General features: G+C 43.1%; 1 protein-coding gene across 4 annotated transcripts in view; it reads right to left on the minus strand.

The window, feature by feature from the left end:
* Nucleotides 1–750: 750 nt before the first annotated feature.
* The window catches only part of DAGLB (diacylglycerol lipase beta), a 30,997-nt gene continuing 8,526 nt past the window's right edge, over nt 751–23,221 (minus strand). For 3 of the 4 annotated variants that reach the window (XM_020799603.3, XM_020799604.3, XM_078381518.1), the window contains exons 3-16: nt 21,050–21,201; nt 19,374–19,548; nt 17,479–17,740; nt 15,928–16,053; nt 14,346–14,473; nt 12,447–12,570; nt 11,534–11,617; nt 10,763–10,840; nt 9,531–9,611; nt 8,647–8,774; nt 6,235–6,303; nt 6,047–6,119; nt 3,728–3,981; nt 751–2,304 (exon numbers count right to left, since the gene is read on the minus strand). In XM_020799603.3, the coding sequence (XP_020655262.3) occupies nt 2,109–2,304; nt 3,728–3,981; nt 6,047–6,119; nt 6,235–6,303; nt 8,647–8,774; nt 9,531–9,611; nt 10,763–10,840; nt 11,534–11,617; nt 12,447–12,570; nt 14,346–14,473; nt 15,928–16,053; nt 17,479–17,740; nt 19,374–19,548; nt 21,050–21,201 (1,930 nt within the window). In that variant the 3' untranslated portion in view covers nt 751–2,108. Of the gene's footprint in view, nt 2,305–3,727; nt 3,982–6,046; nt 6,120–6,234; nt 6,304–8,646; nt 8,775–9,530; nt 9,612–10,762; nt 10,841–11,533; nt 11,618–12,446; nt 12,571–14,345; nt 14,474–15,927; nt 16,054–17,478; nt 17,741–19,373; nt 19,549–21,049; nt 21,202–22,190; nt 22,339–23,221 lie in introns of all 4 variants that reach the window. The other variant, XM_078381520.1, reaches the window with a different exon arrangement.

Here is a 23,221-nt window from a genome sequence, read left to right on the forward strand (position 1 = left end):
AGATCTCTACCAGTCCCATAATACTGTGGCAAAAGACTGCCAATATCAGGGTCAGGATTTAATTCTGCAGGAATCTGACACGATTTACGAACTTTGACGATAGCAACACTCTTCCTTTTGGTGGAGTAGATATGCAAATCAATATAATCCCCCTCGGTGTTTTAAAACAATAGGTTGATATTGGGTAGTGTTTTTTTTTAATCTCCCATCATAAAGTATTTTTCTAGTCTAGCTTTAGGCAGGAATCCCTATTGCTGATCTCTCAGCTACAAACCACAAAAGGTTTTGATGTTCTCCAAAAACCCATGCCAATGTTCTGTAGTGCCATCCCAGCTGTGCATCCGATAGACCAGTTCCTTGTTAACACCTCCCAAAATTCAACACCTCTTTTTGACTGAAAAAGATGTACTATTGATTTGCAAGGTTATATAATACAGTCTTGAGTTTTGTAACTTCTCCTCAGCTATGTAACAAGACATATCCAATGAGTCCCCTACATTCTAAAATCCCCCCTTTCTCCATTCCTGCATTCTGTGTAAAAAAAAAAATCTTTGTCTCGTGCAAAAACTGTACAAAAGGTTTGGCATTGTTTCTGAATGAAAAGTACAGTAGTAGTTTTAGACTGTTAGTGTGAAAGACTATTTGATCTGCCAGTTGCTTAGCAGTGGTAGCATTATCAAAATAAAACAGTGGCTTCATTTTGTGAAAATATAAAAGTTCATGGTTCCTAGGTAATAAAACTGCTACTGGTTTATTTAATTGCCCCCTTTTTATTGACATTCCAGTTCCATTTATAAATCCTTCATCCCTGGAACAGGAGACTGAAGCCATAAGTTAATGCCACTACAAGGGCCAGAAAGGAGTGGTGAGTAAAGACTTCTCCGCACGTGCACATTCTCTCTAGCCCAGAGGTCTCCAAACTTTTTAGCAGGAGGGCCACATTATATATGCTCCACATTTTTGAGGGCTGAAGGAAGACGTGTGTGCACACAGACTACTGCACACATGCCCGCCCGCCTGCCAGGCTGGATATGGCCCATGGACCGTAGTTTGGAGACCCCTGTTCTAGCCCATAACATCTCTACAGTGTTATAACGGATATTAGCAGACTCTGTCAATTTTTAAAACGTAAAGGAGGTCCTTAACAAAATTGTCATAGGAGTACTACCACCATCAGAAAATGGCAAGAGCCATTTTGTGTTCAACAAACAATAAATAAGCTTCATTGTGAGAGGCCAGGTCCTTTGCACACATTTTAACTGTACAAGACAACAGGCAAGACATTCTGAACAACAAAGCAATGTCTCGATTGTGAGTTCACACAGTCCTTCCAGGCTGTCCTAATGCAGGATGCACGCCACTGCTGAGAATGGGTTTTTCACCCTCCTGTCAGCGTAATTAAAATGCATATTCAGCAGGGTTGAAAAACTGTAAACAAAAACAGACACGTATTACACATATATCCACGTAGCTTTTAAGCCCACAAAAGGGATCTAAAAATGCAAGCTTCATTCAGTAGGAATGAAAATCGGGACATTTTTTTACTTCCATGATTTGTGCAATAAAAGGTTGTGAAGTCCAGATCACATCGCTGAGCTCTCCTTGGCATATCCAGACTGGTAGTAAAGTTTTCTTTAATTTTCCTCTTCCCTTTATTCTTCACTTGGGAGTTAGTTAACAAGTGCTTCATAATACTGCAGGTATATCCAGCTCTGGGAAAGAGCAATGCCGGATGGCAGAATCTCTTCCACCGGTGCGCATAGCACAGAGGTAGCAGAGTTAAGTAGTCTTAACACTTGCCCTGGCCACGAGGTTCCATCTCTGCCAGTCAGCTTGTTCTCAGCTCCAGCTGCCAGTCCGCATCGTCTTTGATTATAACTGATATAACAGGTACCTTTGCTCTTCTTAAATTGAAGCAACTCATCTTAAAAATGACCCAGGAAATAGAACAGCCCAGAGGAACCCCAGCAGCACGAACTGTGTGTGTTTCTCCTGAAAATCACAACGGCATAAACCCAACTTCTACCGCAGGCAAGATTTCAATACAAAAGTGCTGCTCTCATGAACACTTGGAAACTGGTATTGTTCCCGTCCTTCCAGGTCCCCAGTTATACAATGTTCGTAGCTGATTCTTCTTGTGCTGGACAGGACAGACAAGATGTGTCTGCTTGAACCAAACTGTCAAGAGCTTTGAGAATGATATCTGGCATATGATCCGTTAACATCTTGGGACTTATTAAAATATTACCAAAGGCAGTTTCTTTTGACCAGTCTGCAGCGTACTTGACCTCTGAAGAGCACCACCTAGGAAAAAAGGGGAAACAATATCAATGGAATTCTCTTTTCTCCCAGAACTCCTTTCAGATGTCTTCTTTGTAAACACATGAGGAAGTCATCATAGCAGGAGCCAGAAGCAAGCCATTACCTATTAGGAGGCAACACAGGGCATTTTTGTATCAAGCCATTTCTCCTCTCAATGTACCTTGGCTTAATATGCATTGTGAAACCACTGGACATCGCAGCAGATCATTCTTTCTCTGTTGACAATTGACAGAATCTCAATTTCTTTTTAATGTATCAGCACAGCTGTATATACATTCATGTGGGACGTGATGGCGCTGCGGGTTAAACCGCAGAAGCCTCTGTGCTGCAAAGTCAGAAGACCATCTGTCGTAAGATCGAATCCACGCAACGGAGGGAGCTCCCATCGCTTGTCCCAGCTCCTGCCAACCTAGCCGTTCGAAAGCATGTAAAAATGCAAGTAGATAAATAGGTGCCACCTCAGTGGGAAGGTAAAACGGCGTTCCCTAGTGACACTGGCCACATGACAACGGAAACTGTCTTTGGACAAACGCTGGCTCTACAGTTTGGAGATGGGGATGAGCACCGCACCCTAGAGTTGGACAGGACTGGACTAAATGTCAAGGGGAACCTTTACCTTTACCTATATACATTCATGGTTTGCAGGACTTCTTGAAATCAAAACTAGTTTTTAAAAAAAGCCACACTGCACTAGAACATGGTGGCGCGGTGGCGCTGTGGGCTAAACCGCAGAAGCCTGTGCTGCATGGTCAGAAGACCAAACAGTCGTAAGATTGAATCCACGTGACGGAGTGAGCGCCCGTCGCTTGTCCCAGCTCCCGCCAACCTAGCGGTTGGAAAGCATGCAAATGCAAGTAGATAAATAGGGACCACCTCGGTGGGAAGGTAACAGCGTTCCGTGTCTAAGTCGCACTGGCCATGTGACCATGGAAGATTGTCTTCGGACAAAACGTTGGCTCTATGGCTTGGAAACGGGGATAAGCACCGCCCCCTAGAGTCGAACATGTCTGGACAAAAATTGTCAAGGGGAACCTTTACCTTTACCTTACACTAGAACATTGGTAACAGTTAAGTAATAATTATTTCCATTTTTCACATACCAATGTTTGAGCACATATAATGCTGCCCAGTTTTCTATTAAAACAAGTGCATCCTTTTTTCGAGGGCAGACAGGAAAAGGAAGCAGAGTTTTAAAAATAGCAGTAGTCAAGCTTCACACATTGTCTTTCTGCATTTCCCCATTTAAATCTGCAAGGCCTGAATTTGGAAATCTATGTGAAAGGAAGTCAAAAGTACAGACTACTTTGAATGTATAATCCAATCTGTTGTTTCTTAGCAGATAGCGAGCAATGCAAGCTGACAGAGAACAGTGCCTGGTCACTGAGGACAGGCGTTAATCACTTACCTTCTTGCGCTGTTTTCTTCAACAATATGGATGATTCTCCCAGGCAGATAGAGATGAGGATACTGAGGAGGGGAACTTAACGGTGAGTCGTCATCAATGGTACTGTACGAAGGTGACCGATTAATCATTAAGCTCTCTTCAGCGAGGAGAGGCTGGGCCAGAGCAGCTTGATTTCGACCATCCAGTTCAGTCGGGAAGTTATCAGGTTCGCCTCCAAATACTTCATACCAACATCCATGCAACAGGATCTGGTACTGCGCCACAGGAAAACAGAAAAGGACGCATGAAGGAGATGGAAAGTAGCGAAGCCATTTAGGTCACTGCAACTATTTCATTTTGCACACCCAGATTATAAGGAACTTTCAGCTTTCTTCCAGAATGGAGGCCGACTGTGCAGCTCAGTTCTAGACACACACACCCCGCCTACCCCCATATCTCGAGAGCCTGGACTCAAAAAAGAAACCAGGAGATGCAAGAGATCGCCTGTGCGCAAGGCAGGCAAAGTGTAGCCCTGCAAATGGAGGGATGGCAAACTCCCCTCAGACCTCACCTGGCTAGTCAATGGTGAAGCTTGTGTAGGAAGTTAAATGGACTGAGGGTGAAACCCGGGTTTCAGCCATGAAATGCCCTGGGTGACCTCAAGCCAGTTGCTTGTTCTCAGTCTCATACAGAAGGGGCCTCATCCACAGAATCCACTGATTCACTTATCCACACTCCAGAAATACTAAAAAAAAATTAAAAAATCTAGAAATACCTATTTCTAAAGGTGAAATTACCAGAAGTGGTCACTAGAAGGAGTCAAAGACAATGCTATGTATAGTATTCACTCTTCAAATAGTGCTCATGATGCATTGCTAAGCATGCATTGCTAAGCATCGGCAAGGGGAAGTGAAACTCAGGCCCCATGGATATGGGGATCTGACTGTACTCTGGTATTTGGGGCCTTTGTGAAGAGAGTGGGGAGAACAAGAACCACCTTGAGTGAGAAAGGCAGGAGATCCTGAACACAATTAAAAACTAAGAACTTGTCCACTCTGAGCATTTGATTCAACCTTCTTCCCCCACTCATAATATCAGAGCTTTTCCCATTGCCCACACGCAACACAGGATTGAAAACTGGCAGCAGAGGCAAGGTGGGACAAAAAAAAAGTTTATTTTCCATCTTTTTAAAACATTCACCACTAGTTGATGATGTATTTTTCTTTCCCTTTGGTCCCATCTACTCCAGAGCAAGATCTGCTCGTGAAGTCCCTAGCATGACATGGTTCTGGGCTGATCTGGATACCTTCTGGGTGTCTGACAATAGATGATGTTTCGTTAAACCTTTCCTAAAGGTTTCCATCCCTCTGCTTTAGCCATCTGTGTGATCTGTGGGTTTAGCTTTCATGAGATATTTCTCATCTCATGAGAAATACCTCTTCCTGCTGTCAGTTTTCTCTCTCTCTCTCTCTCTCTCTCTCTCTCTCTCTCGTTGTCACATAGATTTAGCTTGAAGGCCCATAGGCACTTATTTAAAAAAACACAGGAATACAACAGGGCAAAATCAACAACATCCCAATGTAGTTGTTTTCATTTCCCCCCCAACACAAATATCTTAACATGCAACCAGCTTTCCCTATTTCTTTTCCTTCTAACAACGTTGCAATGCATGCATATTTTCCTGCCCAGGGATGTTCTTACTGGGGTTGGATATCACTGGTTGTTTGTGGTGCTGCTGCCCTAAGCAAGCATCCACTAAACATGGTGGTGCAAAAGCTCAAAAGCAAACAAACAAACAATAAATAAAAAATAAATTGAAAGAAAAGCTCTGGCAAACTCACACAGTAAAATAGATGGATAGGTAAAAACCTGGAATGTATTCGCGAAGGCGTTCATGGCTGGGATCTAATGGTTGTTGTGGGTTTTTTTGGGCTGTTTGGCCGTGTTCTGAAGGTTGTTCTTCCTGCCATTTCGCCAGTCTCTGTGGCCGGCATCTTCAGAGGACTGGAGAACAGAGCATGGACAGAGTTCCTACTCCAGTCCTCTGAAGATGCCGGCCACAGAGACTGGCAAAACCGTCAGGAAGAACAACCTTCAGAACACGGCCAAAGAGCCCGAAAAACCCACAACAACCATTAGAAACCTGAAAGTTTGAGAAAGATGGGTAGGGGCAGGGAGAGAGAGAGGAGTGAAGCGGGCTGAGTGAGGAGGACAGAGTCTGGGATGATGTATTCAAATCGGCACCCAAAGAAATAGGAGGATGACTCAGAACAAGGCGGCCAATTGGGGACAAGGCCATCACAGGGGCAACCCAGAGCTGGGCCCCTCTTTCTTTCTTACCTTCGGTCTGTTACAGTTGGCAACTATCCGAATGATCCTTCTCTTCAGGTCTTCCATGTTCGGCATACTTAACCTGTTTGATACAAGAGACCAACATTGTGGGGAGGATTCTAGATGACAGAAGGCAAAAGGACATAGGCTTCACAGGGGGGAGGTGGGTGGGAAATGCTGTTAAACAGCATCCTTACCTTGGAACAATGTCTTTCCCAAGAATGACCGACACAATAAACTGTTTGGTATAGTCTGCAAGCGATTTACTTAAAAGGAAATAAGGGGAAAACAAACAAAAAAATCCATAAATGAAATGGACATTTTCAGTACTGATACAGATGTGCTTTTAAGTGGTATTTCCATTTGCCTAAAAATAAATGAAACCAGTAACATTCAGAAGAGACCTGAAGCAAGAGCAAATCACACCTTTACACAAAATGCTCTCAGAAAAAGACACCTGTGACTTGATTATTTCAGTTATGAATCTTTATTTTTCAAACGTTGGCATAATCAGAGTGTTTTCCAGAAATGCAAAAGTGCTTGCACCAACACCTGGCATTCTGAATCAGGCTACCACGTGCCACTTTCCCAATGTGCCAATGTACACACACACAGTTCTGCCTACCAAATGCCCGGAAACCTGTGCACTCAGGGAAACACTGTTCATCACAGAGGATCACCGCACAGGATCCAGTTAAGATCGGAGAAGAATCCAGGGTTACTCAGAAACACCAGTTTTGTGCATTCCACCTGCACCAGCACATGAGGAAGTGACTACATGATGCGCAAAGCACTAGCAAGCCCCACTGTACACATCCAGCGATCGCTTAGAATCCTGATTATGAACAGCCGACAGCAGATTCTACTGCGGTTTTTGTTTTATAAAACAAGCATTTCTCTATCTGATTTTTAGATTTTCAGCAACGGTAGTTCGTATTCATCCTGATCTTTTCCAACGCAGAGGAAGGAACATGGGGCACTAAATAATGGGCACCAAGATAAACTAGAGGTATTGCAGTCAGCAATGGTTATTCTTTAGGCACAATTGGGCAAATTTTTTCCTATCAAGACCCACATTCTCTGGAGGGTAGGGGGTGGGTCGGCTATTGGGAACCACATGCCAGCAGTAGCTACATCATCTCTGCCCTGCTGAACCTCCCCCCCTTCAGCACAGTAGCCAGAGAGATCCACTGATCACTGCAGACAGCTGCTGAAGTTAGGGTGATAGATAGAAAAAGCCCATCTTTGCCTTACTCAGAAAACTGTGTATGTTTATCTGAGGGACCTGAATTCATCGGGTGTATCCTGTTTGGGTATATCCTTTTTAGCTTTAAAAATGCAATATTTCCCCTGCTGCATGACTATCCATCACATGACAACCAAGACAAGACTCAGCACACAGGACAGAACGACGAGGGTGCAGGAGGAACACTTACGGAATTGCCCCTCCACATATCTATAACCGAGGGGGTTCCCAACCATAGGTAACCCTGATGTTCTTGGACAGCAGCTCCCAGAAACTCTGGCCAGGACAGATGCTGGTAAAGGTTTCTCGGGAGTGCAGTCCAAGAACACCCGGGTTATCCAAGGTTGGGAACCACTGGGGTAACCACACAGGACACTAGCCAGAATATCTAAGCCAACTTGACACCATGGTTTGTTTGTTTGTTTGTTTGTTTACTTAACTTATATACCACTCGCACTACCCAAACATCTCTGGGCGGTGTACAAAGGCAGCCCCATGTAGAGCGCATTGCAGTACAGTGGACCCTCGACTTACAGACGGCTCGACTTACAGGCTTTTCGAGTTACAGACTTCTCTGGCCGCAAAATTTAGCTTCGACTTGCAGCCGGAGAATCAACTTACAGACCAGAAAAAAACCAAAATGGAACAAAAACAGAATAAAAACTGCCAGTTATGGGATTAATCGGTTTTAAATGCATTGTAGGTCAATGGAGATTCGACCTACAGACTTTTCGACTTGCAGCCACCGTTCCAATACGGATTAATTCCGTAAGTAGAGGGTCCACTGTAATCTATACGGAATGTTACCAGTGCGTCTGTAACTGTCATGGGACTCCGTTCATCAAGGTAGGGCCCTAGGTATAATTTCTATAGCTGAAGGAAAGTGCCCCTGGCCACCGAGTCCACCTGGGCTTCCAGTGTTAAATTGGGGTCCAGGAGCACCTCCAAGCTGCAGACCCTGTCCCCTAGGGGGAGCATAACCCCATTCAGGGCAGGGAAATGGCCCTCCAGCCTGTCCAGCGAAGCACCCACTAACAGCACTTCTGTCTTGTCTGGATTGAGTTTCAATTTATTAACCCTCATCCACTCCATTATCAGGTCCAGATAAGAGTTCAGCACAGAAACCGCCTCACCTGGATTTGTGGAAAATGAGAGGTAGAGCTGAGTGTCATCAGCATATTGCTGACTCCTCAGCCCAAACCTCCCGATGACCTCTCCCAGCGGTTCCATGTAGATGTTAAACAGTATATCAGCATATCATAAAAACATCTCTGGTGTATCACAACTGAACTAAGCCCCAGACTCAAGATTCTGTTCTGTTCCTCAACTTGTTTTGTTTCTAAATGGAAACATAGACATTTACCTTACTAAGCCTCCTGGTGGAGAAAAGGCATAACATTTCAGATTTGGGAAGGCATTTTTGAGCATGACAGCCAGTATGGAGGCTGTTCCCCCTCCTAAACTGTGGCCGACAACGACCAGTTTATATTCCTAGGGATGAAAGAAAGAAAGAAATTAGAACCAAGACAAGTATCCTGATCAAATGGTAGACTCAGCTCTATGGCTGTTTTACTATATGTTAAGAGCACAAGTGGAAAAACTTGTGCTCTAACATCGCCACTCCGGCCTTAGTCTTATCAAACTTAGCCACCCCCACCCTCCACCAAAATCCGAATTTTCTCCAGGCAAAATGTAACTTACTGCTACTGAGAATCTCCATGCTTAGCAAACCATGTTTTCAGCTGGTTGCCGTCAGCCAAAATATCTGTTTTTCACAGTGAAAGTGGTTTTCCAGCTAATCCCAGATTTCATGACATTCCTTTTGCTTTGTTTGGGACATGGCACTGCCCTTTCGGCAGTCCAGTGAGCCTCCAGGGGGCCAAAAACTTGGTTTATGGATCCACTACAGTTGCCCAGCCCTGGCCTACAAATAAATAAACTGACTCAGAGAAGACAGTAATGCTTTTTCCCCCTCTAATGCTTTTCTCCTGGCATTGCTCCCTTACAATGCCCAAAGCAGCTCCACTTTTAAAACCTATACCCTCTCCCTATGGAAAGACCTACTTTACTAACATGTCCATTATTTTTGCTGTGTTTACTGTTTCTTCTTGTTGGTACATATTTGCATTAAAAAAGAAAAAAAATGAAAAGAAACACAGGTTCAAGGGGAAAGAAAGTAGCAAAGCCACGGCCACCAGAAACAAAGGCTGCCCCCGGGATACCCAACTTTTGAAATTAGCAACTTACAGGAGCAATGGTGAAGGCCTGGTTCAAAATCCCATCGTTGACGAGTCTTCTGTAAATATAGTTGGCAGCCTGAGTTATGCCCTAGGAGACAGAATTTTTTTTACACGGATGAGGACAGGATCTCTATGGGACAACGGTATTTTGCAACACGTTTCTTGCAACCTCACAAAGGAGGCGTGACAGAATGCTGGGAGCCTGGAATGGGCTGCTTTGAAGGGGATACGCTCTTCCAGACTGGAGGATTTAAGGCAAAAGGTTGGAGGGATGTTTTAGCTGTGGATTTCCTGCAATGGCAGGGGGCTGGGCTGGATGGCCTCCGAGATCCCACCCAGCTCTACAGGGCTATGATTTTATGAATTAATTGCTCGGAAGGTGAGCAGTGCTCCTTCCTCCACTGTTGAAGGCTCCTAAGCTTCTGGAAAGATACTTTCCAGTATCAACGGACAATTCCTACAGGGGCTCTGGAACTGAACTAACACTGTACAATAAATATGCACTATTTTGCTTTCAAATGCAATTCAGAATGCTTGTTTTGGGACCTAAATACATGCATGGCCACCTCTACTCATATAAACCAGCTTGCTCTGTCTGACACTCAGAGGAAGCTGTTTGACCTTGAAGTATAGTTTTGCCACCCAAGCTGCGGAACTCACTGCCTCATGAGATCAAGCTGGCACATGCGAAAAGGCAAATCTTTTGCAGAGATGACTTTGAGATGGGTATACTCTGAACTGGTATCTGCAAAGTTTTATTGGCTGTCCCGTTTTAAAAATATTATTTTTGTTTTATTGCTGTTTTTTTTAACACAATTTTGGAAAGAAGAGGGAGGGCACAGAAAAGAACATGGTATAAGTGGTGGCTCCCAAATGGTCGTGGTGGTGGAGCAGTGTGCATATCATTTTTTTTCTCTTTTTAGTTTTGTACTAGATATTTTAATGTGTATTAATTGCTTTACATTTTTCAATAAAACAACTTTAAAAAAACTTATAATGGCCATTAGTCAGCTTGAGGATTTTGAAATAGAAAAGTAGAATACAAATCTGTTAAAAACTACATGTCAGAGAGAGCGGCAGTAGTGAGGGCTTGCCCTCCTTCTACAGCGTTTCGGGTTATCGATTCTTTCGACAGAAGAGAGAAAAGCCAGCCGCCATGACCCCAGACTTCCACTTTCTCCCAACAGCCTTTGGCTGACTGGCCAATCCCAAGCTCCGGCTGTAGAAATACTTGCCCACCTTATGTACAAGACCGTTTTCGAGGACATTTTCCAGAGTTAGGTTTTCAGTGTCTGCTGAAAGATCTGTGAGGACGTCCTGAGAAACAGAATTAAAAACATAACAGGGTAAATATTTTCACTGCTTACCAGATGCGAGGGCACATTAGGCAGACATGTCGAAAGCAAAGACAGCTTCTGATATGTTAGGTGTATCGTACAGAGAGACGAAAGAAACCCCCAGAGCACAGACAGAGTTCTGACTCCTGTCCTCTGAAGATGCCAGCCACAGGGACTGGCAAAATGTTAGGAAGAACAACCTCCAGAACACAGCCAGACAGCCTGAAAAACCCACATCAGCCATCGGATCCCAGCAGTGAAAGCCTTCGAGAATAGCCTTAACCAGACATTATTCTTGCATAAGATTTTCTCATTCACCCTGAGGTTAATTACTAACACCAGGATCTAATGACATGCTTCTGCTGGATCCCATGAGTGAACTGGGCTCCAGAATCCTCCAGTACACCCTAAAGCTTTTCTGCAAGGCTGGAACCTGGTCGGGGTTTTACTGCTACCAGGAACTACAGAGAGAAGGTAGGAAAGTCTCTGTGTCACTAGCACTGGGAGTCAAAGTGGGCTGTTGAATCTTGGGCCCAACATGTTTGGATTCCCACAGTCACAACCTTGACTCAACGCTTCATAATCGTGATTCTGAGGACCTTTCACTAGCAAATGCCTAGGGCCAAGCAAATACAGAGAGTCATGCAACCTAAGCATCTCACAAAAGTGTTACCTCAAACGACAAGGTTCCTCTCACAGCTACGACGATAGCTTCTTTTTTGTGATCCAGAGCGACAAAGAACGGTATCTCAAAAATCTGAAGGGGAAAAAAATCCAACATTAATTGGGGTATAAAGGCAAGAGATTTTAATTAGCATCAATCTGTGCAGCACAGCTTTGAGTGGGATGAGACGGAGACTTACACCAAACACTTTCAAAATACATGAAGATGCAAGTATTTATTCTCTTAGAAAAGTCTTTCTGGCTGCCTTAAATGGAGGACTGCGCTTAACAACGAAGGTTCATCTTTGGCCGCTGAGACCTGTCGCCACAACTGGATCTACGTGCCACTTTGGCTGGCTGGACAACTCAGTGAGTTAGGTACCTGGTGGCAGAACCAGAAGTTGGGAGGAGTTGGATTTCCCTCCCCCCCCAATGGGGCCTCCTGGGAGAAGAGCCAGCCTGGGTGGCCTTGGGCAAGCTGCACCATCCCAGGAAGGCCCCCAAAGAAGGGAAGGGAAGGGCAAACCACTTTTGAATACTTCCTACTTAGAAAACCCTGGAAAGGGTCACCATGGACTTGACAGCACAGAATTAATTTTAAAAACTGAGCTAGTCATTAGTGCATTGCCCAATGGGGGGGGACCATTTGTCTCTTTTAACAATAACTGAGTCCCTGAATGCAGCTTTCAGTTAAGCTTGTTTTTAAAGTTTTAAATATTTTCAATCACTCACTATTATAATGTAATTTTTTTTAATTTATGATTTATTGCGTTTTTATTTTTAAACACTGTGAGCTGCCTTGAGTCCCATTATTGGAAGAAAGGCAGCCTATAAATGAGACACGGAAGGAAGGAAGGAAGGAAGGAAGGAAGGAAGGAAGGAAGGAAGGAAGATCTTGGAAGAGTTTTGTTTGAATTCCTTACTTTGTTGTGAAAGCTTATGTGAATGAAATCTCGATACTCCAGCCCTGTTATTTTTAAGATGGATCCAAAATGCATGTTAAAACGGTCATCGCCAACAATATCCGTTTCTGCTGGGCTTCTGCAGCTTAGAAATCAGAAGGAAAAGAGGAGATATAAAAACTCAGGCCAGTTAAAGTTTCCCTTCTGTAGCAAATCCTGCTGGAATACAAGCTCACACAGACAGAAACATCCTACGGAACTTGCTAGCATGCAGCTAGTAATACAGCATTTGCTGCGGTGGCTGTCATACAAGAAATACATCAAGTTGGAGAAGCTGGTTCTTTCTACATCGTTTAGGCTGGGTTGAAGTTCCTGACTCAAGAACTGGAGCAGATTCCTCCACTGAATCTCCAAAATTAGTTCCCATCGGGTATCCCCTGCCTAAAGACGGAGCCAATACAGAAACCTAAGGCACAGAAGCTCCTTAGAAAGGCACACACATCCACAAATATGTTTAATCCAGAGTTTGGGTGGGTCCCCAAGAACAAAGTTACTGCTTCAAAGACAAAAAGGAGTAATTCTTTCTTGCTCTAACTTTTAAAACACTAATATTCTGCTGTCCTGTTGCCCAGGAAAAACTAAAAATATTCCTTTTTCAGTTACTTTTAGATAACAGCAAAAACAGCTACCAGCTATGGGCAAACATGGTTAAGTCCTGTGGCCACAAATACCTGGTAACTACAGAATTAAAACATTATAGTTAAGACTGTAAAATACAGCAGAGCGATCTCTTGCTAGGCACTGGTTGCAAACTGTAATACATCTAAATTTCATCTTCGTTACTGGATGGGATGGGACTAGTTGCAAGTAACCAGGTATTTGTAAGCTGTCGCTTCCAAGCTCCTTCTTGCACCTTCTTGTCAGGCATCGCTAATAAAACAGGTACTTTTCTTTAAGAAAGACACGGTTGCCAATGACCACAGTCTCTGTAATTTGCCTTTTCAGACATGGCAATGTCTTATAGGTAACGGTGGGCAGGAAGCAGCTTTAAAGAAGCCTTAATTGCTTACACTGCAGTCCTCTACACACCTCTTTAAAAGCAAGCCCTACTGAGCTCAGCAGGATTAACTGCCAAGTAAGTGTGTACAGGATCGCATATTACTTTACCAAATTACTCCCGTAACATACAGACAACTACATATTTACTTATTTATTAGTGTTAGTAGCACTTAGTGCAGAAAAAGAATATATAGCTATATTATGGACTTGAATCTATAATCTAATTTTTTTAAAGGAATAACCTGATTCCCTCCCCATTATTTATAATTATTACAAAAGCCAGGGCAGTGGAGAGGCAGATTTTTGGACTAAGACTCAGGAGACCCAGGTTCAAATCTCCACATGGCATGAAAACACCCTAGTTGGCGAGAATAAGTCAGGCACTCCTAGAACATATCAGATACCTCTAAAACCCTATCAGGGTCTCCATAAACAAGAAGCAACCTGATGGCACTAAGAAATAACTATTTTTACAACTACTAAACTATATTTTAAAACACTGGTTCTTAACCTTGGGTTATTCAGGAGTTTTGGACTGCAACTCCCAGAAGCCTTCACCACCAGCTGTCCTGACTGGGATTTCTGGGAATTGCAGTTCAAAAGCATCCGAGTAACAAAGGTTAAGAACCACTGTTTTAAAAGATGGGTGTTCTTTCAAAAATAAAAGAAAAGTCAACGGCTCTGAAATGTGGTTTTCTGCATGGGATTAGGAAGAACCATTTTTTATGCCGGCTAATCTACAGGCAAACCCTTTTCTCATAAACAACAACATTCTTGTACAATGAATTTCAGTATTAACCCTGGTCTTGTTATGCAACATGTTCAAACTTGCTCTATTGTTTAGATTGTGGACTAACCTACCAGTCACCCTTAAGCTTACAGAACCCGGTAAGAGGGTTTGTCATTATATAGTACGGCCATCCGTAAGTAGACGCAGCAAACTTCATATAATGAGCAGCGTTTTCTAACTCGGCATCCAAATCATTAGCCTGGAAACACAAGCAAAATGTGCATTAGATCGAGTCATTTCTGGTACAAAATCAATGAACAGGATCAACCAAGTGTCTCCTACTGTATTTTAGCTATTGGAGCAAGAGTGAGTGAGTGCACTTTAGCCTAAGGGGCAAATTCAACTTTAGGGAATTTTCTGGGAACCCCATTTGAGATGGGCCAAAGGGGAAAAGATAAGCATTTTTAGCTCAAAGTTTTTACTGCCCATTATTGAGCTTCGGGCGAAGATGTTTAACCTTCAGAATGAAAGAACACCATAAAAAGGTGGGAAATTACTCAATTATGGGATAAGGAGGAAGAGTCTATGACATTACAGGAGAAACCACAGAGTCTGGGTTTGTTCTCAGGACAGCCAAAAACTCCTTGAACAGGGTTTATTTCTGTTTTCCCTACACTTCAAATCACCCACCAATTGTGGGTTGGTCAAGTCAAAAAGGATACCTGCCAAATCCCTTCGTTCCCTTCCTTTTCCCATTCATTCCCCAACCCCAACTCCAGCCGACAAGGAAAATACAGCTGACGGCCTTTCCTGAAGACAGGGGCCTGGTGAGACCCATGCTGGTCGGTGAGGCTCGAATATGCTCCTAACAGATATCGTTCACTGCAGTTCTTCACCCTTTGCTTACTTCCAAATTCACTTTAATGCCATACTCCACTGTCCTTTCTATAGTAAGGATCAGCAGCTGGCATCCAAGGGCCAAATCAAGCCCCCTAAGCATCTGGCCAGAATTCCAGCTGCCGATTGAATGGCTAACAAAACCAGTGGCGTGGGAATAGGGCTAGTCCACTTAGACGAATCTGGGATGGTGGCAGTGGGTATCCTTTCAGAGGCAGTGGTGGTGGTGCATGTTCATGCATAACTTGATTTGAAAGGGAAGGGAAAAATTACAACTGAATCGGTTCCATGGAATTTCCAAAGCAAAGCCTGCTGCTTCTATACTGCCTCATAGCACTTAAAGCACTCTCTGGGTGGCTTACAGTTTAATTATGCAGGCCCTCCCCGCCATGTCAAATTGCTGACCTTGAAAGGATGGAAGGCTGAGTCAACTTTCAGGCAGCTACCAAAGCCTGCTGGGATCCAACTGAGCTCGTGAGAAGAGTCTTGGCTGCAGCACTGCAGTCTGACCACTATGCCATGGGGCCAAAGGGATAAGGATTGCTTTGAGCGACCAAGTAGGCAGTTGCCTCAGGGAACCCATGCTGGGAGGTGGCAGCAAGGTGATGGAGGAGACGTCTGCCATACCCATCTAAGCCTACTGCTTCCAGGTATAAGAGGGAAAGATGCTGTCCAGTTGCCAACATGGAAGGGAGATAACCACAGTCCAGTCTTTTTTTGTGTTCATGACATGGGGGGGGGGGAAGAGGCCCTCTGGATCTTTACCTCCGACAACAGAAATGTGTTCAAGCACCTTGAAAGGCCCGAGCGGCTTACCCCAGGGGATGGTGGTGACTGGACAAGAACTTCTTCCGGTTCTTTAGGGCATTTTTCTACCTTATCTTGCTCTTGGTGAAGCAGAATCAGACCTGCTGCCACATCGCTAGGCACAAGGTCGGTGTCCTATGGAGAGTGATAAATTTTATATATACAACACGCTTTGTCACCACAGTTAATGTGAGAGGGACACGTGAGATCATTGTTCAAGGAGGACCATGGTATCCATGGGGGACTGGTTTCAACTCCCCCGCTGTGGAAGCCAAAAACTGTGGATTAGAGTGAACCTTATAAATAGCATGGTCTCTGGCTTCCTCTAGTAGCCAGTTCTGGTAACTACCCCATGGAAATTTCTGGTTTTTTTAATTTATTATTTTCAAGTGGTGGATAAGTGAATCCATGCATGGGGAGAATCCCTGTCCTGCCTCCTCGTTGGAGTGGTTGGCTGCCAGAGGGAGGTGGGAAGGGCAGACCAAGCTCCTCCCTGGAGTGGAGTGCCGCCAGAAAAGGAGTACCTCAAGAACACACAACAGAGGGTGAGTGGGCCAGCCGGCTGGGGTAGGGAGTGGGGAGGGTCCACGTGGCACCTGTGGTGGTGTGCAGATAGCTTTGTACGATGCAGCGTGACTTAAGTTATGCCCATCTCTACTGGAAAGCAACAAATTTGGGGCTAAGCTCACCAGGATAGAGCCACAAAAAACATGAGGGCTAGTGCCTTTGAAAAGTTAGAATTCACATCTTTTATTAAAAGAATAAATTCTTTTTAATCAGTAGAGTGAAAAAAAACCCTATTTTTGGCTCAAATTAAGATTTTAACTTGTGCTTCTTTTAATTTGTGTAATTAAGAACATCCAATCATTGTTGTCCAAAACAATAATTAAAAACACAACACTGAACTCACTTGCCGACAGGAAAATTTCCAGAACCAAAATAAGATTTAATTCCAAAAACTCCTTCTGCTACTTCACATACATTCACAGAGCAATGATGAGTAGAAAAAAATATACGCATTTGTGGGCTATTAATAATGGTAACTTTAATATTACGTTCTTTCTGAGATCTGTGAATCCTTAGGGGGGGAAATTAAGTTCATAGTCAAAAAAAGACTACCTATCAATTAAAAAGACAATATAAATTAAAATGTAATAAAGATAAATAATTGTCTTTTTAGAAGGAATGCTCAGGAAATGGCTGATTCTGTTCTTTTAAAACTGAAGTAAGTAGATTCAGATAAATAATGATGGGTTATTCCTTCCTTCCTTCCTAAAAAAGACAAATAAATAATGGAGCTCTACATTAATGACTCTTAACAAGGCGCAGGTGACTTATGTGCAAAAATCAATGCAATACGATCTATTTAGGCTCTGAACTAATACATTACATCCTGTTCTGACATTTTCCCCTGATACCACAGAATTTCTTTCTAAAGGAAATGCCACTTGTTGGAAACCTTTCTTTCAAATGCTCTGTGCTCTACTGAGGTCATCTGGGTATCCACCAAAATCCAGGAAGAAGAGGATGGAGAAAGAACATAGGAGAATAAAATCTTACAGCGAAGTAACCACGGAAAAGTTCAGCGATGCTTGTAAAAGCTACGCGGTGGTCATCATCTTGCACGATGCAACAACACATCAATCGGATCCTTTTCTCCCACACTCGAGTGGCCGTCTTCTTGACATTGTAAAAAAGCTGCCCAGTCTGGCTGCTCTCCAGATCGCGATCGGCACAGTGAGTAATGTACAGAGTTTTCTTCCCACCGAGCGGATCAAAGACCACCACGATGGCCGCAACTGTGACGACGATGATAACCCAGCTGCCAAAGAGAACACAGGATGACCGCGTTAGGTGCAATTCAAAACATTCTGGATATTCCACAAACAAAGCCATGTTTGAGTAGTCCATATGGGAGAAAGATGCAATACAAACTCTCCCTCCACTGCCAACCTACCGTACACATGCTGTGAGTAACACAAGAGCTTAGACATAATGGAGTGCAAGTAAAAACATCTTTGTAAGACAGGGATATGGGTGAGATTTTTGTGTCATAGTATTGAAGAGACCCTTGTCCAGCAGGCTGAGGCAAAGAGGCAGTCCCAAAACCAGCAAAATCAGGAGCTGGATAGGGGACAGATTGTATTTGTCTTCAGTGTGGAAAGGATGGTCACTCTCGAATTGGCCTCCTCAGCCACATTACACGCTGTTCCAAGACCTCCATTCAGAGCACGTTACCATCGTCTCTCGAGACTGAAGGATGCCTAATCCAATGACAGCCTGTGGTGCTCTCTCTTCTTTCACATAATCAATTAAAATTCAGTTGTTGCTTCTGAAACAGTTGTTGGGGGGATCATTTTGAAGAACTGGGAAGCATTTTCCTATTTTTGCACTCATTTTAAACCGGGCAGTAAAAACAAAATACAAAAGGAACACACCAGTAAGGCACAAAGAAGCAAAAGAAGTAACAGCTGTGCTGGCACAAAATGAATTCTAAACCCCATCCCGGTGTGATACTTTTATAAAACATAAAAGGCACCCCAAAAGTGTGCAGAGGCCCAACTAAAGGCGAAACCTTTCAAGAATGTTACCCCTTTATTAGGTGAAATGCTAAAAGTAAGGAAGGGAAGGAGAAAAAAAGAGGGAAGGCTGATCTTAAGGCCTCCCCTACAGTGGCCACGTGACCACGGAAACTCTTCGGACAAATGCTGGCTCTACGGCTTGGAGACGGGGATGAGCACCGCGCCCTATAGTCGGACACGACTGGACTAAATGCCAAGGGGAACCTTTACCTTACAGGATTTTCATGATGTAACAGAGGAGAAATGCAGTATCCAAGAAACGGATTTCGTTAAGTGATGTGGGGTTAGGGTTCATCTAGGATAGCCCAGAGATTCACACAGATTCTAACTTTGGAAAGTTACAAAAATTAGGTCCTTTGTTTTAGACAATATAAATCCTCCAAAGTGAACATAACATTGCATCCATCTTGTCTGGGCTGGTGGGAAACAGTGAGCTATTAATAAGGCATTACTTTTGAACTGGCAGGTACAGTGGGGAAAAAAAGTCACTATTGCTTATTGTGCAAAATTACAGGGATTTAAAGGTGTCCCACCACAAAACTGCTCAGTGGCTCTAAGGCCACATCAACGGCAAGTGGGGGATGTAGCCCGGTTGACCACACATTCCCCACATGTCTGCCTAAGTGGACCAGCAGCGTGGCTGTCCCGTGTCAGCTGGAGACGTCACATGTTGAACCTGGAACCTTCCGCATGCAACACAAAAAGCACATACTCCACTCAGGTTACAAACGTCTACCTCTCGTAACAGCGAGAGCCGTCCACAACGCACAGAATCCAAGAAATGAAGCAATTTGATTTGAGCATCTGTAAGTTGCAGTTATTATTACCCCACCGCATGTACTCCATCCACCAAGAGGCTTGAAATGTTCTCACCTGGCAATGACGGTTCCAAATATGGCACTGATCACCGTTTTTTCACAATTTACTTTGTGGTCAGACACCCAGACAGCGCCCACGACCGCCCAGACCAGTTCTGGCAAGAAAAGGCCCAGACGCAGGTACAGCAACTTTGGGAGAGATTTCCTTGGTCCAGGGTTGGAAATTGTTCCTGAAACATATAATTATAAACCACCAAAGATTACAGCACCAGACCAGGACATGGGATGCCAGGGTCCACATTGTCATTAAGTCATGAAACTCATCGAGACAGTGAACTTGTCACACTCTCTCAGACTACAGTAGGGCTCCGTATCGACAAGGACTGGTTACAAGCTCCACCTGTGGATTTTGAAAACTGTGGATAATTTGTTGTTTAGTCGTTAATTCGTAGGGCTGCCTCTGGAAAGTGCTGGACAACTTCAGCCGGTTCAAAAACACGGCTGCCAGATTGCTGACTGGGATTGGTCACAGGGATCCCATAACATCCCCCCGACCCCCTGTTACAGCAGCTCCACTGGCTGCCCATCTACTTCCTGACACAATTCGAAGTGCTGATTCCAACCTATAAAGCCCTAAACGGCGTGGATCCAAGCTACCTCAAGGATTGTGTCACCCTTTATGAGCCTGCTCAGGTCATCCGAGGAGGCCTTTCTCTCAGTCCCACCACCTGAGTTTGGTGGGTACACGGGAGAGGGCCTTCGCTGTTGCTGATCACAGATTTTGGAACTCCCTCCCACAGGCTGGCCTCATCTCTGCTGGCTTTCTGCATGTGAAGACATTTCCCTTAATGCCTGAGTGGGGAACTTAAATGGATAGTTGTACCTTACTGCTTTGAGTGTGTTTTTGGTGTTGCTTTAGTTTACTATCTTGTAGCGTGGTATTTGTTTCATCCTTTTAAATTATTTCTACACTTACTGTTTTCAGTTTTAATTATTGTCTTTTAATGATGTAAGCTGCCTTGGGTCCTTCTTGAAGAGAAAGGCAGGATAAAATATTTTGAATAAATAAATAAATAAAACAATTCCTAACCTGTATTTATTTCTTTAAGACTTGCTGTTAATTATTAACCGACCATTAACAGCTGCTGCTACTATATAAAACTGAACATCTGAATCATCATTAACTAGATTCTGTACAATGCAACAGAACAGGTTCTGTTGTTTGCTTACCACTCACTCCTTCTAATGGCAATACATTATTGACAACTTGTAAGCAATTCTTCTTCTTCTTCTTCTTCTTCTTCTTCTTCTTCTTCTTATTATTATTATTATTATTATTATTTGTATTTATACCCCGCCTATCTAGTCATTTCGACCACTCTAGGCGGCTTACAACATAAAACATAACAAGTTCAAGAAAAATTTATAACAATTAATTAATTAAATGATTTTGCAATGGAAAAAATACAAAATAAATCAAATAAAGAGGAAAAAAAAGGAAAGAGGACAGGAATTAACTGGAAAGGAAGGCCTGCTTATACATCCACGTTTTTAGTTGGTTCTTAAAAGTACCCAGCGAAGGTGCAGCGCGAATCTCCGGAGGTAGGTTATTCCAGAGGCGAGGAGCCACCGCCGAGAAGGCCCGGATAGATGTTGCCTTTTTTTTAGACATCCAAGCTCAACAGGCAACTCAATTAATTTAGTCCTGAAGTTATGGGGAAAAACATTTACCTTGCATGCTGATATACAAAATAGAAGACAGAGCGCATATTACGGCTGCCAGGAGGAACAGAAGGACAAGAAGATAGCTGTGTAGCAAAGGACCTCCTGCACAGTTATATTGTCCTTTGTGTATGGAATACAGCACCAGAATGCCAATCCACCTGTGGGTATAAAAAGGAACAACAAAAAACCACACACAAAACCAGAAAACTACAGTTAGGGAAAAATATTCATAGGTACATTACAGCTTGGTTGCAAAACTTCTATTCATATCTATACAGAACTATGTGGTATAAGATTCCACCTTCCTCCACCTAGATTCATGCTTCACTTGGTAATTAATAAGAGTACACAGAAAGAGAAATCTTCTATAATTAGTCCAACCCAATTGGTTGATTGATCTTCCTGTAAGGAGTTAGACCACAGCAAAAGGAGCCATGATTCTCTGAATGCCCCATTTAAACCAGTGAAGTAATCCCTCTCTCAAATTGTATTACTCGACCCATCTGCTGAGTGGCAACAAATAATTAACATTACACAGCCACTCAAGTCTGCTTAAGGACTAGCATTTACAGAGTACAGAGACTGTCAGAATGAGATCTGACCGGTAGACCTCATACTTCCACATAAGATACAAAATTAATTCTAACAGTTTTGCAAAATATTTTTTCTACCCTGCTTATTCTCCCTCCATTTGTTTTTTTAAGTTTCTAAGAAAGAGCAAACAATAATCCTTGAACAACAGTGTTCTCTTTCTGACAACCTTAATCTAGAAACCACTCTGAGCATCGTTCTTTGAAAGAAAGGTGTGGTATGTATGTACGAACGAACGAAATGATCTTTTATTAGAACCCTCCTAAACTGCTACTGTACTTACACTGTACAGTATCGAACACTTGCTAGGAAAACTGAAATTAACTGCTTTTGCAACACATGGTGTAAAACTAAACTATTATATTCGCTGTAAATATTTGCATTCATTTGCGAGGAGAGCAAAAACACCTTGCCGAGAGCTCACTGTCAACAGAAAAGTAAAATGTAAGCAGCCTTGCTCTCTGCTTGAAGTTGACAGTAAAAGTGGACTCTTAGCAATACCTCGCCTCAGAAGACTTGGGGATATGAGGTCAGGGTTGCCTGGATATAGGATTACCTGCTATCTAATACTGATCTAGTAACATGTTTTCAGAGCTGTAGAGAAACGCTTAGCGGTGAAGATTCTGTTTTGCTGCCACCACGATTAGCCTTCAGCTACGTTGTGGTTTGTAAAAGTCTCCCTTCACGTTTCATCTGATTCCCAGCTTGGAAATAACATTGACAGGTTACATGTAATGCATTAAAACCAAGGAAGATAAGCCAGTGGATACATCTAAAGAACAACATTTTGAAACTCATGTTTCAAACATATTAAATTTACTTTCGAAACACATTTTTAAAAGATTTTATGCATTCTTCCTGTTTAATACAAAACTTAAAACAACATGTTGAAAGCAATATGTTAAAATGCTATATTGCCAAGCTCTAAACTGATCCCACCCCCTAAAATATTTCTTGTAGGTGGCTAATGAATTTTGGCTTGCTTTGAACCACAATGTGTCATTATACTTACTCTGGAACAGGAACTGATAAAAGGGACAGCAGAAAACACATTCGAAAAGAGGAAACAAACTGCACTTCGTTTCATCATCCAGGGGACAAGTTAAGGTTAAAGCACAACATTGTCTGCAACAAACCTAGCTGACATTGACTATGGTTTAGCATGACATGCAAGTAACATGGCCATGGCTTCACCTGACACATGAATACAGTCAGCGACTATGATTTGCAGAACACTTGGGCCAACAATCAGACTCCCACAGAACACACTGAAGTCTATATTCTGCCCTTGCAGAAAGTACAGAGTTAATTTACAGCAGATACCCCTGACATTCCTTGACAATCACCAATTCAAGCAGTTTTGTAAGAATATTAGTCTATAACTGCTTTACACCAAGCTGTAAGCAAGAGGTACATACGGCATAGAGCCTTCTGTAAAAAAGCAACAGGTTTAACATGTTATGTTTTGTTTAACATATCAAACAGATATTATGTTCCAGAATGACAACTGCTGGGGAATGACACTGGGTGTGGATTACCTATTATTCTCTTCATGCCTTGACTGTTTGTGTCCTGGAGGCATTTGAC

This window comes from Pogona vitticeps, chromosome 13 (genome assembly GCF_051106095.1).
Source record: "Pogona vitticeps strain Pit_001003342236 chromosome 13, PviZW2.1, whole genome shotgun sequence".
Classification (NCBI taxonomy): Eukaryota; Metazoa; Chordata; class Lepidosauria; order Squamata; family Agamidae; genus Pogona; species Pogona vitticeps.